This window comes from Anarhichas minor, unplaced genomic scaffold (assembly GCF_050575085.1).
Source record: "Anarhichas minor isolate MPS153535 unplaced genomic scaffold, ASM5057508v1 ptg000030l, whole genome shotgun sequence".
Classification (NCBI taxonomy): Eukaryota; Metazoa; Chordata; class Actinopteri; order Perciformes; family Anarhichadidae; genus Anarhichas; species Anarhichas minor.
Genome location: NW_027466476.1, coordinates 6,159,240 through 6,173,115, shown reverse-complemented (window position 1 = coordinate 6,173,115; position 13,876 = coordinate 6,159,240). Strand labels below are relative to the sequence as shown.

At 41.8% G+C, this 13,876-nt stretch overlaps 1 protein-coding gene across 4 annotated transcripts; it reads right to left on the bottom strand.

Moving 5' to 3' along the window:
* Positions 1 to 259: 259 nt before the first annotated feature.
* Positions 260 to 13,477, bottom strand: cdca2 (cell division cycle associated 2). Of its 4 annotated transcripts, none has more exons than XM_076104822.1 (14): positions 13,127 to 13,477; positions 12,364 to 12,538; positions 11,908 to 12,044; positions 9,639 to 9,804; positions 9,063 to 9,217; positions 6,082 to 6,211; positions 5,007 to 5,353; positions 4,456 to 4,507; positions 4,273 to 4,347; positions 3,793 to 3,923; positions 3,526 to 3,594; positions 3,215 to 3,286; positions 2,123 to 2,282; positions 260 to 1,885 (listed from the first exon to the last, which is right to left on the bottom strand). In XM_076104822.1, exons 1-14 carry the CDS (start codon positions 13,133 to 13,135, stop codon positions 1,011 to 1,013), a joined length of 2,553 nt encoding a protein of 850 aa, XP_075960937.1. In that variant the 5' UTR covers positions 13,136 to 13,477; the 3' UTR covers positions 260 to 1,010. The 4 variants fall into 4 exon arrangements, with proteins under 4 accessions (XP_075960937.1, XP_075960939.1, XP_075960938.1 ...); XM_076104824.1 differs by having other exon boundaries at positions 3,215 to 3,283; XM_076104823.1 differs by having other exon boundaries at positions 3,526 to 3,591.
* Positions 13,478 to 13,876: the final 399 nt, after the last annotated feature.

Here is a 13,876-nt window from a genome sequence, read left to right as displayed (position 1 = left end):
CCCACTTGAATCTGTGACCGGTGGAAGCTGAGGTTAGAGGTCAATTTACTTCCAGACATTTGGCCGTGTTCAAAATGTAGATCAGAATGGCAATTTGTGTAGCGACGCGTTCCGTTATGGCGGAAGGTCCCGGTTTATGTGAGAGGAAAGCTGCTGTACTTGAACTCAACTGAGATATCGGCCGTTTTATTATCTGGATGAATTCCTTTCAAATGAGATTAAGTCATCTGATTAAATGAACACAATTTGATCTGATGAGAAGTCTTTACTTGCAACCAAGGCATTTAATCAGCGTAAGAGTAAAGCAAGGTACATTCCAGGAAAGTCACTGAGAACACAGAAACTTATTTCTGATTTGATGCAACGTTTAAACCAGTTTAAAAACGTATTCACATATTAAAAGCGCCCATTAAAAGAACAGATGATGCAATGGGACGGGGTCCTCTTCTGGACATTTACCTGTATGTCAACAGTTCAGATCACTGGGGGGGAAATATATATATATATATATATATATATATATATAAAAAAAAAAAAGAGAAAACACAAGATTAGATTTCTGTGTTCCCCGCCATTACTATCCCGTTATTATTATTATCATCAACCCTTCCTCCTGCCCAGCCGTGCATGGCTGATGGTGCATGCAGAACAGCCATCTTCATCTATCCATGAAGAGCACATATTGACTTGGAGATGCTCGAGCCAATGACTTTGGGGAGTCTGAACATGCACGGCGATTACCAGCTGAGTGCTTGGCTATCGATCGGGGGGTGGTCAGCAGAGATGATTGGGCTCACAGCGTATCGACTGGCTTGGTAAGCGGAGGGGAAACCGGCTACAAATTACTGGTCAGCTCTAATAATTCACAGAGAACAAAGGCATCAATGTTTTTAGCGAATATAAAACAACCAGTCTGCTCTTTGGAAACTCATCCCATCTAATCTAAAACAAACAGGATAGGAATGTATGATGACTGTATTCATCTTAGTTCATGTAGTCCATTTAAAGTCTCACGAGGCGTTGTCTTGTGTGTCCTCGGGGAGCGAAGGTTGGACGGGTGGAGCAGCACTGAGCCGCCGGGCCCGGGTCTTCCTGCGGGACTCCTTACTGGACTCAGGGGAGGTCCAAGCCAGCCAGGCGAGACCGGCACTGTTGCTGCTGTGCTCCGCAGTGCTCTGGTTCCTCAGGCTGCGGCGTACTGAGCGCTGCCTTCTAGCGGGAACGGGTTTGAACACGTCTTCAAAATTAAAGTCAGCCTGCCAGGGGGCGAGGTGTAAATCGGCTACTTCCACCTCTTCCTGGCTATCGGAGCTTGACCTGATGTTTTCCTGCTCAATAGCTGCGTGGTCTCCCTCTTCCTTCTCCTCCTCTTCCTTGTTCTGCTGCAGCACTGAGACGTTGTCACGTTTTCTCTGTGCTGACCGACTCAAAGTGTCGTTGGATTCTCCACCTGTAGGTGGGCAGTCTGAGGTGGGTGCCTCCGGACTTCCACGGCATTCTAATTTTCCATCAGAGTCTGTGCAGAGTGTATCTGCAGGAATCTGGGCATTATGTTCAGTGTCGACTTCTCCCTGCTCAGGTACAGTGCGGTTCAGTGGGGTTTCGCTTGATGCCTCAAGGTTTGTAGTGGTTTGGTCCTCGGTCTTTCCTCCAGCCTGATCTGGAGTCTCCTCACTGAGCAGGGCATCATTAGCAGCACTGATCTTCCTCTTCTTCTTCTTCAGTCCTCTCGGCCCCGGCAGCCTCCTGCCCTTCGCTGTGCTGTTTCTTTTACTGGAGTTTGGAGATGTGACGGGATTTTCCAAAGCGTTCGTCACAGTGAGGTCACCTGTTGCTTGAGTGTCGTTAGCCATCTCAGGGTTCGAGTGGGTCTCGTGATTTGGGGCTGTAGGGCGAAATGAAGAAAATAAAAAACTCAATCAGGGAAATTCATTTCTAACGATCACTTCTGCCATTTTCAAGAATAAATAAGACATTTTGTGACACACAACCAAAGATTTTGAAGGGTTGTACGTTATTGAAAAATGTATATGGGAAGTTGTTTCTGAGGGCATAAAAGCAAAACCCATAATTGCCTATCAATAATGTAAAGATAAAGCTATTATCTGCATTCTTTTTGTACCTGTGCAGCTCGTACAGGACGTCTGCTTTGCTGCCGACTGGCCGATGGGGGCCAGCCTCTCCGTGATGGGACTCAGGCCGGGGTTCTTGGAGGCGTAGGCCCGGCAGCCGTACAGGGAGCGGTCCACGCCCCGGTTCCATTGCCGCGCTGCCGAGCTCCTCTGTGGAAAGACAATCCTGCATCGTTAAAGAGGTTTGTATTGACATGTCAGCGTAAACTGAAATGTGATAGCACCTCATTATGTCATCCTCAGTAAGTACATCAATTTAGATGTTTTTTGTGGAAGTGTGCTGATTGAGTCGGCGCCATGCCAGAAGCTGTGGATATTTGAACTAATAATAATTATTATCATAAATAAAACATATAGTCATACAGTTTAGTTAGAGCATTGCCTTCCTACAGGAGCTGGGACAGATTCACCGCTATTCCCTAAGACAGCATCATTTTGTCCAAATGTATTATGTATCAAGATACACCTTTTGAGATGTAGCATTTCATTTTCAGAGGGTAATAATATCTAATATAAACGACTCCTTGTGCTCTACCGTGGATCTCTGTATTTACACACTGCTTTAATTAAATCTCTACCCACGTCATTCTGCGGAGTCAAATTGCAGAACTGAAAGTTATTTGGCAAACCTGACGAATAGAATCCAATTAAAACCCAAACACAGTCCTGACTTGGAGCCTGTATAAAAATAAAAATAAAAAAACAACTACAAAGCTGTCAGAAGACACTACAAGCTCTGTAAATGTTGCAATGTGAGCTACACTAAGGGCAGCTTCAGCTATCCACACTGCCTTCAAACAAGGTGTCTGAGGCATAAGGGAATTCTTTGGTATTATTATTTGTTAACATCTTAAAATGTAAGAGTTCAAAATAGAATTGTCATTATTTATAATCCTGTGGTGTGTGCCATGAGGTCATTTAGAGGAGTAACCCTGGGGCATACACACAGTTGTTTTCCTCCCAACTCAGGCAAAGTAAGCCGTCGTTAGATCGCTATCAGCTCAGAGTCTCTTTCTGCCTCCCAGAATCCCTCAGTGGAGCCGTGTAAAGAGAAATCAAACGAGCAGACTCCGCCAACTCACCTTCATCTTCCCAGAGGCCGTCTTGGCAGCGGAGCGCGTCGACCTCTTCACAGGTTGGCTCTCCTCCGGCTGCTGGGGGAGCACAGAGCTGGCATGAGGATACATTATATGATCGTCTCTCTGCCACACTTGCTTGCAAACATAAAGTTGATATCCTCGCATGAGATGTAGTTCAGATCCAGTGGAATTAAACAGTAGATTAAATGGGAGCATGTTATGACCCCGAAATTATTAAAAAAGACGTCTCGTCTGGTAAATGGAGTTTTGCACAAGTGAAATCAAGCTGAAAACAGCTGGCGGTAATAGCAGACCTTTCTCTTTCGACTGCTGGAGCGAGCTGGAGCCTCGCTGCTCGGTGCATGCTCGGGTCCTGGCTGCTGCTGAGATTTAGAAGTTTTAGTGTATGAAATGAATTATTCACAGTACGGGAATCTATAGAGGACGGTAATAATCTGGTGATGAACAGACTGTTACTGAATAAATGGGAAACAAACTTGTAAAACTATATCTTGTGAACCCAAAATGACTTATCCAAGAAAGTAGATAAAAAAAACACAGAAGCTATAACGATGGCAGACCTTTTTCCTTCGGTCTCTACATGGGGCTGGAGCTGGAGCTTCCACATCATGTTGCTTCTCCTTCTCTGGCGAGGCTGTAGGCTCATCCAGGGCACCCACCTGGGGGGATGGGCTGGGAGTGGTCTCAGACTCTGAGGACAATTGACAGTATTATAGCTGAAATGACTTCTATTGAGAGTTTGTCAGCCGTAGGTAATAGCTGGGTTAGCATGGTTAATGATAACAGAGACTAAACATTGGTTAAACAGGACTTTGATAAAGCTGAAGCCAAATGACAAAGGTCCCGTTCTGTCTTTGATACTGTGGATTAACATGTCCCATATTTGCCTTTTTACACACGCAAACACCGGCAATTGGCCTGCTTTCTTCAGCTAACTTAAACTTAAATTTCATTTGTATTGTAGAGACGGGAGAAGGTGCAGAACAGGAGAGACGAAGACATAAAGTTAAGTGGCAATGAAAGGAAAAACGGTAGTTCACCTGTCAGAATCTGAGAGAGGGACTCCTCGTAGAAAGCAGCGTTTAAATTCAACGGCTGGGCTTCCCACAGACATTCTGAAAATTCAACAAATGGAAAGAGCCGTTATCATTACAGAGTCTGACTGCATTCTACCAGAGACAATAGGCTGGAACTGTCGGGGTAAATAAACTAGAATTATCAACCTGTATTCCTCGTCCCCGCAGAGTCAATCTCCTCCATTGAAGGGAAAACAATCTAGGACAACAAAATACAAACAAACAATGTTGACTGTAACAAACACATAGTGAGGCATATCCTGGTTCCTGTAAGTAATATACTATTATTAAACAACATCACTCATTCACAATTTGATCCAGTTATCATCTAAGAGCATACTAAGACAAAACTAAAACTGTAGTGTCACACTTATACACGTGTCAGTAGTAATAAACAAATAAATCTAGGTGCTTGTGAAAGTCTTTGATGTTTGTAGCGGAGAGCGACTTGGATCGGCACTTTCCACAGCAGCCACTGTGACATGTCATTGAAGGGTCAACAGGTGTAATCAATAACAGTAATTATGGGCCTGGTATTGTGCATGCTGCTCACTGGAAGGCTGTGACACACTAAATAGAAAAGGACCATAAATAATGTTAATTAGACCTGTTATAACCGTGCTATGACACCCGGGTTATTTTCTATTTTATGACATGTAGAGAGCAGTATAGACACCAGGGCATCAGAGAAACATTACCGATCCTTCTTCATCCTCTCCCTCAGAAGGCATTCTGCGGTTGCGAGGCATTGCGAGTATCGGCGAGGCACCAAACACAGTGGGGCTGCTGAGATCTGGCTGTGCCGGTGCTGTTTGGGATTCACTTCTCTGCGGCGTCTTCAGCACCGAGCGCGGCTGTAAGCTCCCACCTGGTGTGGGCGCCCGGGCCGGCGTACCCCCCTTCTGTAGCGGTGTGCTGGGAGGCAGGTTCTTATCAAAGAGCTCAGGAGAGAGCGGCCCTCCAAAGCAGACCCTCTTTTTCTTCTTGTTCTTCTTCACCGTGGAGGTCCCGGTGGAGTCGTCCTCTCCAGCAAAGACAGTCAACCCTTCAACGCACAAATCATTTGCATTTTTGTGGCCCTCATTACACAATGTACGAAGAGGCAGAAAGTAAAGTTTCTTTGCTTTAAACTCTTGCTGTTTTACATCAAAAGAAACTGATCACCAAATTATTTACGGTTCAGGGTGCTTGAAGTTTAAGAGAGATTGATTAAGGTTTTCAGACACTGATATGCCAGTTAGACAAGCAAATAGTAGAAGAAACCAGTAACTAATATATGAGAAGATATGACATACCGGAATTTTTTAACTCAAATTCAGATTTTAATATACTGTATTTATAATTCAACTATATCTGAGATATAAAGGACTACCTAATTGTTGCAGCTTTCTTACACAACTGAAAAGAAGTGTTTTCACTGGGTCAAAGTAATGTCTGTGGTATCAATATTGGAACAATTGAATTTGCTCATCAAGTACAGGTCTTGTGAGTTGTGGGTGCTGATCCCCACATTACACATTGATCCCATGTTTGGTCTATTTGATGAGAACTATTAACACTCCCCTTGTAGCTAAAACACACACATGCTGTTCTCCAATACACACGACTCAAATGCCGTTAATTAACACAATTTCTTTTCCGAAAATAAAAAGGTTAACACTCTCCTGGTATTCAGCCTGGATACGCTGCATCCAGCGAGCCTCAAAGGCAGGCTTGAACCGAGATAAAAGGTCAGTTACTCCTGCGCGGCCGCTGAGAGTACCGTGTGTTTACCTGTGGGCTTCATCTCCAACAGAGAGGGGAGAGAGGGGATGTGGAAGGGGGGGGCGGGGCGGGGCGGTGAAGCTGCTGCAGAATCATCGGGCGGTGGTCGGCCGAGGCTTTGGAGTTCAAAGACATCGTCCTGTTGAGAGGGATTATATGAGACTGTAGTTCAAGGAGCTTCACAGAGCAGGTTGTTCAGTACGAGTGAACGTTATTGTGTATAGAATCGGTTTCATCTAATAACCTCACAGCAGGAAAAACTGATCCCCCGTCTAAATCGAATTGACAATGTCCAAATGTTGTTGTGTAAACCAATTGGTTTGTCAGCACTGATCAAAGTGGTTCACCTGTTAAAAACATTCAATGTGGGGAAGAAGGACCAGGAAATGCATATTTAGCATTAGCTCTACACAACAAATACAGGTCCAATATAGCTGCATACTAGCAAATAAGAAAGGTTTTATCTTAGATGATCGTGAATGTTGGAGTGGGAAAACACAGCGAGAACTTTAAGTGCCATTGTATGACATTTCTAAAAATGGTGCTTTCTGTCTTGTCGCCTGCGTGACCAGACACGTTGAGGGCGAGACACTTTGTTGAGGGAGGAGATTGTCACAGTCCCATTATTGTAGCTCTGCCTTGTGATTGCCTGCTATGGGGCTGCAGTTGAGATGCATATGGTTACTGCTTGGCACCATGTTTGAGACGGAAGTGTGCTATACTGAGCATTAAGAAACATACCTGCAAACTCATAAGAGGTGAAAAAGGTGACAAGCCCGAAACCCTGTGGGGGTGGGCGGGAGAATTGTATTTTAAATACGAGCTTTAAAATGTAGCATTCTGGTGTACTCTGAGAAGAAAATTAAGTGATAAGACAATATTTACTTTAAGCAAAAAACTAATTTATTATTCAGTTATTAGTATTTCAGCTGTAGTTGAACAGCTGGCTAGGTAGCTTTTTATCTCTCCCATCAATATTGTTATTAACCTTTATTTAGACAAAATCTAAGAGGTCTCGTTTTCAAAATGTTTAGTCATATAACAACACAGATAGCAAGAGTAGCGAGACCCATCGCCTATATAAAAAAAAAAGTGATTCGTTTTAATTGAACCTTGTTACTGTATGGCTTAATATTAATGGACTTCCACTGTTACTGTAAAGCTGTTAGAGTTGTGGCCTATCTTCTATTTGCAATTAATATGCATTCAATCCAGTTGAATTATTTAAATGAAAATGATTTTCTACTCTGGCTAAGGTAGCTTATCAAGAGTAAAATAATAGCTGTAATCTATACACACCTCTGCATTAGCAAGCTGCTGAAATGAAGATACAGGCACCTTAACACTCATTACTTCAGGGCCCTTGGGAGCAACTGCACCGGTGTTCCGGTTTAACGGAACACGGGGGGCTGCATGTTTCATCACGTTACGTTTTTTCCCTCCTAAATCGCGATAATGACGAACGTTAACAGTCGACAAAGTTCCGCATGCAGTGGACGTTAACTTAACCCAGTAAGTCTGAACTGTAACGGAACATAACGTAACTTTAACGGAGGGAAATGAAGACGTGTAGACATCTTAACGCTGATTGGCCAAGACTAGACACGTCACATCAAATATGTTTTATTGCGAAGATCACTACATCACCTTTTCTCCTCGTCTCACTCCAATCTGAGAAACGCTGGCTGGTCCACCCGTTTGGTCTGCTGGTGTAGTTGCCATGGCAACACGTGCTAACTGATGTTAGCCTATATTAGCTTAGTTTAATAAAAACAAGTAGCCATACTATTACAATTCGGCTTTTTTTTTTTTACTAAACCGATTACAATTACCAACAGTCATACCTTCAAGGACCTTAATGCTTTGTCACATTTTGTCAAATAACGAAAAATAAAGGCTAAACTTCCCGCAGCAGCTGCCACATTTTGAACTTACCCTTTCTCGCGGACGCCATCGCAAGGATACTACGCTGCGTTCACAGTGGTGTGTGGAAGTGCGAAACGTCAGATATTAAAGTGTGGTAGTTGAACGGCCCAATATGGCATAGTGTATTGCTCTTTTACTATGATTCGTGCCAAGTAGAGACTAAAACAGCTTTCTAAACAGAACTTTGTCACTAGCGTATTTTATTTTTTACTTCCAATCACGTGAATATGGTGTATAGAAAGTGTTGAATCATAATTGTCGCGGTGCCCACGTTACCTGAAGGCAACGTGGTTGAGGACGGTCCTCAGCTTTCTTTGTTATGCTGTCACTCATGATTACACGCCCCTCTCAGTTGATGCCACGCCCCCCACATTAGATCAGGGTCAAAAGTCTGAATTGAAAAAAAACCCGAATGAAAGTGAAAAAAAGATTTGAAACCGAAAAAAAAAGAGTTTCAGATTTGAATCTGAAAATATAAAATCCGAAACTGAAAAATATAAGAACTCAAATATCAAAATATATATGAAAGTGAAAAATGAAAAAAATTAATAATCCAGAACTGAATCAAAATTATATTCAACCCAAAAAAACTTTTCATTCACTTATTTTTATTTTGAATACATTGCTGTATTTTTTCAATGTTCAAGACCACAACTTGAACTTTCAGGTTCAAATGTTTTTTTTCCAAATGAACAAAACTTTTGACCTGGATTTAGCTCCATAGTTTTCGTGTAGTTTAGAATGAGACTGGTATCATAAAACTTGATGTTGCACTTTACAGGAAGCAAGTGGAAGCTCTGAGTAAAAAACAAAAACAAAAAGATGTAATTATAAATAAATAAACCTCCATGCACAGCACTTAAATCAAACTTGCTTCGCTTGAAAGTTTTCCTCTTTTTTTGGATGCTTGTATTTAAAAAGCCCCGTGTAGCACGGAGTTCTAACATTCATCGAGGAGTTAAAAATAACCAGAGGATTCAATGGAAGGCAAGTACAGAGAGGGAAACCCTTTTAGCTAAATTATTAAAAGCAGTCAAGTAAGTACATGTTCAGAGTGAGTGTACCTCCTGCTTCTTCAAGCTCAGGTGGAGGATAGGAGCGCTGGCCTCTTTAATCTCCACCTCACTGCCTTCAACGGGGCCCATGCGCCTCCTCTTGCTGGGTATGGGCGTCATCATTGGTGGGTGGTTCTCCTTCCCTCCATAAGGGCGGTTCCTATCTGACAGAGGGGGAAAAAAAGCACCCATCGAAAAGACAAGTTATATAAACATACAAAAACAAATGGGACTTTGGGACACCTCAGCTAAATGAAGATAAAAGATCCCATATCAAATAAACATATCGTAAAAGCACTGCTTGGAAAAACAACTTTGAAAAAAATAAATAAAAACTTGATCAAAGGGATGGAGATAAACTCACACTACAGCAACATACAGCTCAGAAACTGGCCCATTTAAGAAGCTGACCAAGCTCAAAAGAAAATACTGCTGCAAGATGTTGTCAGAGTAAAACTTATACTGTGCTATACATTAATCCACCGCTTTTCAACAGTGCCTCCAGACATCATAAAGGAGTCTTACTGGCATGGACCCTTGTTGAGAAATGAAACTATTAATCCTGTGGCAATGAGGCAGCCTCACCAGACAGATAATCTCTTGTCTTGATGCATCCTCCAGTGTTGCTGTCCTGCCTTGGCATCGGATCACAGACCTCACTCTCTTCCACATCCATCAGGCTCTGGAAGGAGGCCATCTTCTGCCTCAGCGTGGAGGCGACCCGGGGAAGGAAGGGGCTACTTCTGACAAGCTGAGAGTTGAGACAGCAGAAACAAACAGATCTGCTCAGTGATGCAGTTTGACAGGTCAGAGGCTTTGGAGATTACAGAATTACCGAGAGGCAGGACATCTATCACAAACTACTTCCACACACACACACAATCTGGGAATATTACTTTTAGAAGTTAACTGAGCTGTGCATCATCCAACAGCAAGAATATTCAGTCATTACTATTCACAGAAGAGTAAAAGAATACTTTCCTTCAAGTGATATTGGACCCAAAACATATCCCTTTATTATCAGACTCATCACCTGCAGACTTGAGAATTGTTAGTTTTCCCTGGTGGGAAAAAACACCAAAAGTCCAGAGAAACTTCTTAATAATGTCCATAATATGCTCCCTGTGTTCCAAACATGCACAGTTTTGCCAACATATGGCTGAATGCATAGCTTTCATTTGAATCCTTTGCACAACTAATTTGTGCCTGTGAGCCAACTCGTGCTATTGGCTTGACAATGCCCACCTCTTCTCCTTCATTGGTCAGCAACATCCCATCTAAAGCAATTAGTGAGCTCGGACAGAATATCATAGAAGCTGTTTACAAGCTTAATCCTAAATTATTTTGTCATATACAAATTATGTGCATAATTAAAAAGAATTGTGTGTTTCTCAAATGATCATAACTGAGAATATATGCTGATGTAAACAAAGCTTTAACAGCATCAGAAAACATTAATAAGTAAAGACTCAGATTGTCTATTGTTAGTCCAACTAAAAGGAGACTGAAGCATATTTTGGTTTGGGGCATACTGAAAACACGGATGGACAGCAGAGAATAGAGCAGAATTGATCTGAAAAGTGTAAACGGATGTTATTGTGGAGTCAACATATTCGAGTCATCCTGTGTATTCCCTCACACTAATATTTCCATTACAAAGCAGCCTGGGAGAGCCCAGCTTTCATGAAATGAATACTGTTTTCATTGAGTAATACTAACTATTCATATTTATTAAGTATAATAGCTACTTTCCCAATGATCATATGAGATACAAATGAAATCTAACCAAAGATGTCTCCATCAAGACACAGGCTCTCCTAAATTGGCCAGAACTCAGAAAGTGATCAAATGTGCAATAAGATTGACTCAGATAAGTCTTTTCTTTATGATATTTCAGCATATTACATTTTATATAAGACCACATCAATAAAATACGTCAAAGGCTGTGAAAAATTCTATGTGTACGTTGAAGTTATCCTCTTAAAATAATGATATACTGTACAGTATATATCATAAGCTACTTGATCTACACATGTGGCAGAATGTGTGTTTTAATGCAGAGTTTCTGCTACATTCACGTGTGGTGAGCCGCCAAGCTTGAATTTTTAGTGCAACATCAATCCACGGTACATAATACTGCTGCATTTAACAGCATTTGCCAGAAGTCCTCCTGTCATTCATATGCCACTGTCACAACGGGAGCTCCATGCTTTTCTCTTCTGCTCTGTTCATTTGCTGCCTTAAGCTTATGCTGATGCAAAACGCTACTGTTGATGTGACCACGTCTTGGGCGTGATACGTAGACGGATGTCTGCATACAGAAGCTTAATGCTGCTTGGAAGGTCTATATCTGGACACAATACCAGTAACCCCAGACAAGCTAACACGTGTTAAACAAGCCGGACATGATAGCCTGTCAACCCCTTAGGTCAGGATATAATAATACTTATACTGAAGCTGAGAAGCTTTAAAAATCTCAATACCTCACTGTATGTCTATGGAGATTAATGTGTATCAACTTGTCTGTAATCCCCTTTTGAAGCTAGAGTGAGTCAAAGCAACTTCTGTTGACAGCTGTAGATGTGCAACACCGCCATATATGTACAACTATTTGAAGTTGCCGCAGTGATGGCACTGCGGTTTGCATCCAACAAGGGAAAACAGTACAGAACATTTCTTTACAGAAAGTGTGCCGTATCGTCACGTACAGTATCAGTAATATATGTCAGTTTCAATATTGATCACAGAGAGCCAACCAAAAGCCAGACTGCAATCTAAATACTGCCTCACACAGGAATAGGATGTGACAAAGGTGTGCAAGATTTGCTCAAATGTATCCCATGAAGGATCTCACCTCTGGGGTTTGGAAGGTTGGTGGAGTCTTCATCCTCTGTTGTGCCATGAAGCGGATGAGGGAGTTTGTCTCTGGGGAGCCGCGGACACCAACGCTGGACCTCCGCCTCACCTTTAATTGTGCTAGACGAGATTTATCTAGAACAAGAGGGAGAAGAATGCCACTTCAGTAACACTTGATTGGTGCCATATACGGACAAATACAAATGTCTTTTGCCTCCGATTTTATGCATTAGTTGTCTGTTACTACTTTGGTCACTGTAGTATGATTTAACATGAGTGTTTCTTTTTGGATGGTTTAAATGCTAATATTACAGACCATGTCAACCCCTAGAGTATATACATAATTCCTCATGTTTTCCAACGTTGGTGGCTGAATGAATACAAAGTAAACATTTCTGTCTATGGAAGGCAATGCACATGCAGTTTAGCGTCAAACAAAGACCTGTCCGCTCACCTTTGCTATTTGATAATGACGCTGGAGTAAAACTCTGCACAGAGATGCCAAACTGACTAGGTGTGAGCTCGGAGAAGTTCAGGGGGACTGAGGTGTCGTCTAAAACTGGAGGAGAGTCCTCTTCTGAGGGGGACAACGTCTGATCTCCATCGGTGTTCATCTCCGCGGTAGCCATCTGTGTTGACAAATTGAATAACGTTACGTCTAATAATTCAAGAGCAGCAGAACCACAACATGTGTTACTAGAAGTCACTAGGGAAAACTTAAAATGAATGACAACAGGGGACTATTATCTATAATATATTCCCTTTATATTTTGTTCCAATCAGTCTAATGCTTGTAGGCAATGTCAACTGACAATATACATTTAACATTTCTTTCAACTTCACGTCAAAATCTATATGGTTGCTAAAAGTGACGTCCCACTGACTTAGCATGATGCTAATATAGTTAGCTGAATCCCCGGTAGCATAACAAAACTAAGTTAGCGTTAGTTACAGCTAGCTTCATAATAAATGCCCTTATAGAATGAACTAAATGGTACGGTTTAACACCAGTGTAACAACTAACTTTGCTGTAGACTCCTGCCAGGGACGTAACTCTGTTATATCGCCGACTATCACAGAATATTAATGATAAAGCAAATTGTTTCAAGCTAACGTAAGTTGTTCATGCCCTTCTCCTCACACGCGACGTTGGCTAAGAGTAGCAACAGTGCCGTTAGTGTTGAAGATAATGGAATGACAGCGAGTGAAACACTTACCTCGTACATTTACCTCGTGTTTTCTGATTAAATATATATAAATATATAAACACATGTAGGGACTATTGTGTCATAAAAAGCCCTGACATCTTAATACATGTTCCTATAAAACACAAACGTTAGAAAAGGGGGCAGGAGAGAGATTCAAATTACGCTCCACGCCAGAGCCAGCGGCGACGTATGTATCACTCCGCAAAAAAAAGTAATGAACGTTTCTAAACAAACCCTTATACGAATTCAAAACACGCTGTATATTATTTAGTCTTGTTTAAAAATGTATATTGTGAATACCAACGACTCGCATTGTTAAAAAAATGTCGATACTAATGGAGGAAGTGTATCGTTCGGAGGAACTAACTTCCGTATTTGTCAGGGGTTGAAAGAGAGCGGAACTCGTTTAATATGAACTGGCCAATAGAAATTCCAGATAAGATACCACGTGACCAAAGTCAAAGCAGGATGAATGAATGAATGGATGGATGGAGATATATATATATATACAGACATACAGACAGATAGATAGATAGATAGATTAAGATTTAAGAGAATCAAATCAAATGATGATAATGTATTCAGACATAAATTACCATATTTCACGTGGTTCACAATAGTTTGACATAATTTACAGCAAACTCAAAAATCAATAAGCCCAAACAAGTGGGTGAACTGTGGTCTAGTCTTGAAAAGCTATGTAAAGCCTGCCCACACACACCAGTCACACACAAACAGAGTTCCTTCTTTTGTGAGGTT

What these genes read in the sequence shown, in the direction of transcription:
- cdca2 (XM_076104822.1), bottom strand. An exon ending in CCTCTCTCAGATTCTGACAG is followed by an intron (nt 3,924 to 4,272) that starts GTGAACTACCGT and finishes AATTGTCCTCAG; the next exon opens with AGTCTGAGACCACTCCCAGC. An exon ending in CCAGCAGTCGAAAGAGAAAG is followed by an intron (nt 3,287 to 3,525) that starts GTCTGCTATTAC and finishes GTGCTCCCCCAG; the next exon opens with CAGCCGGAGGAGAGCCAACC.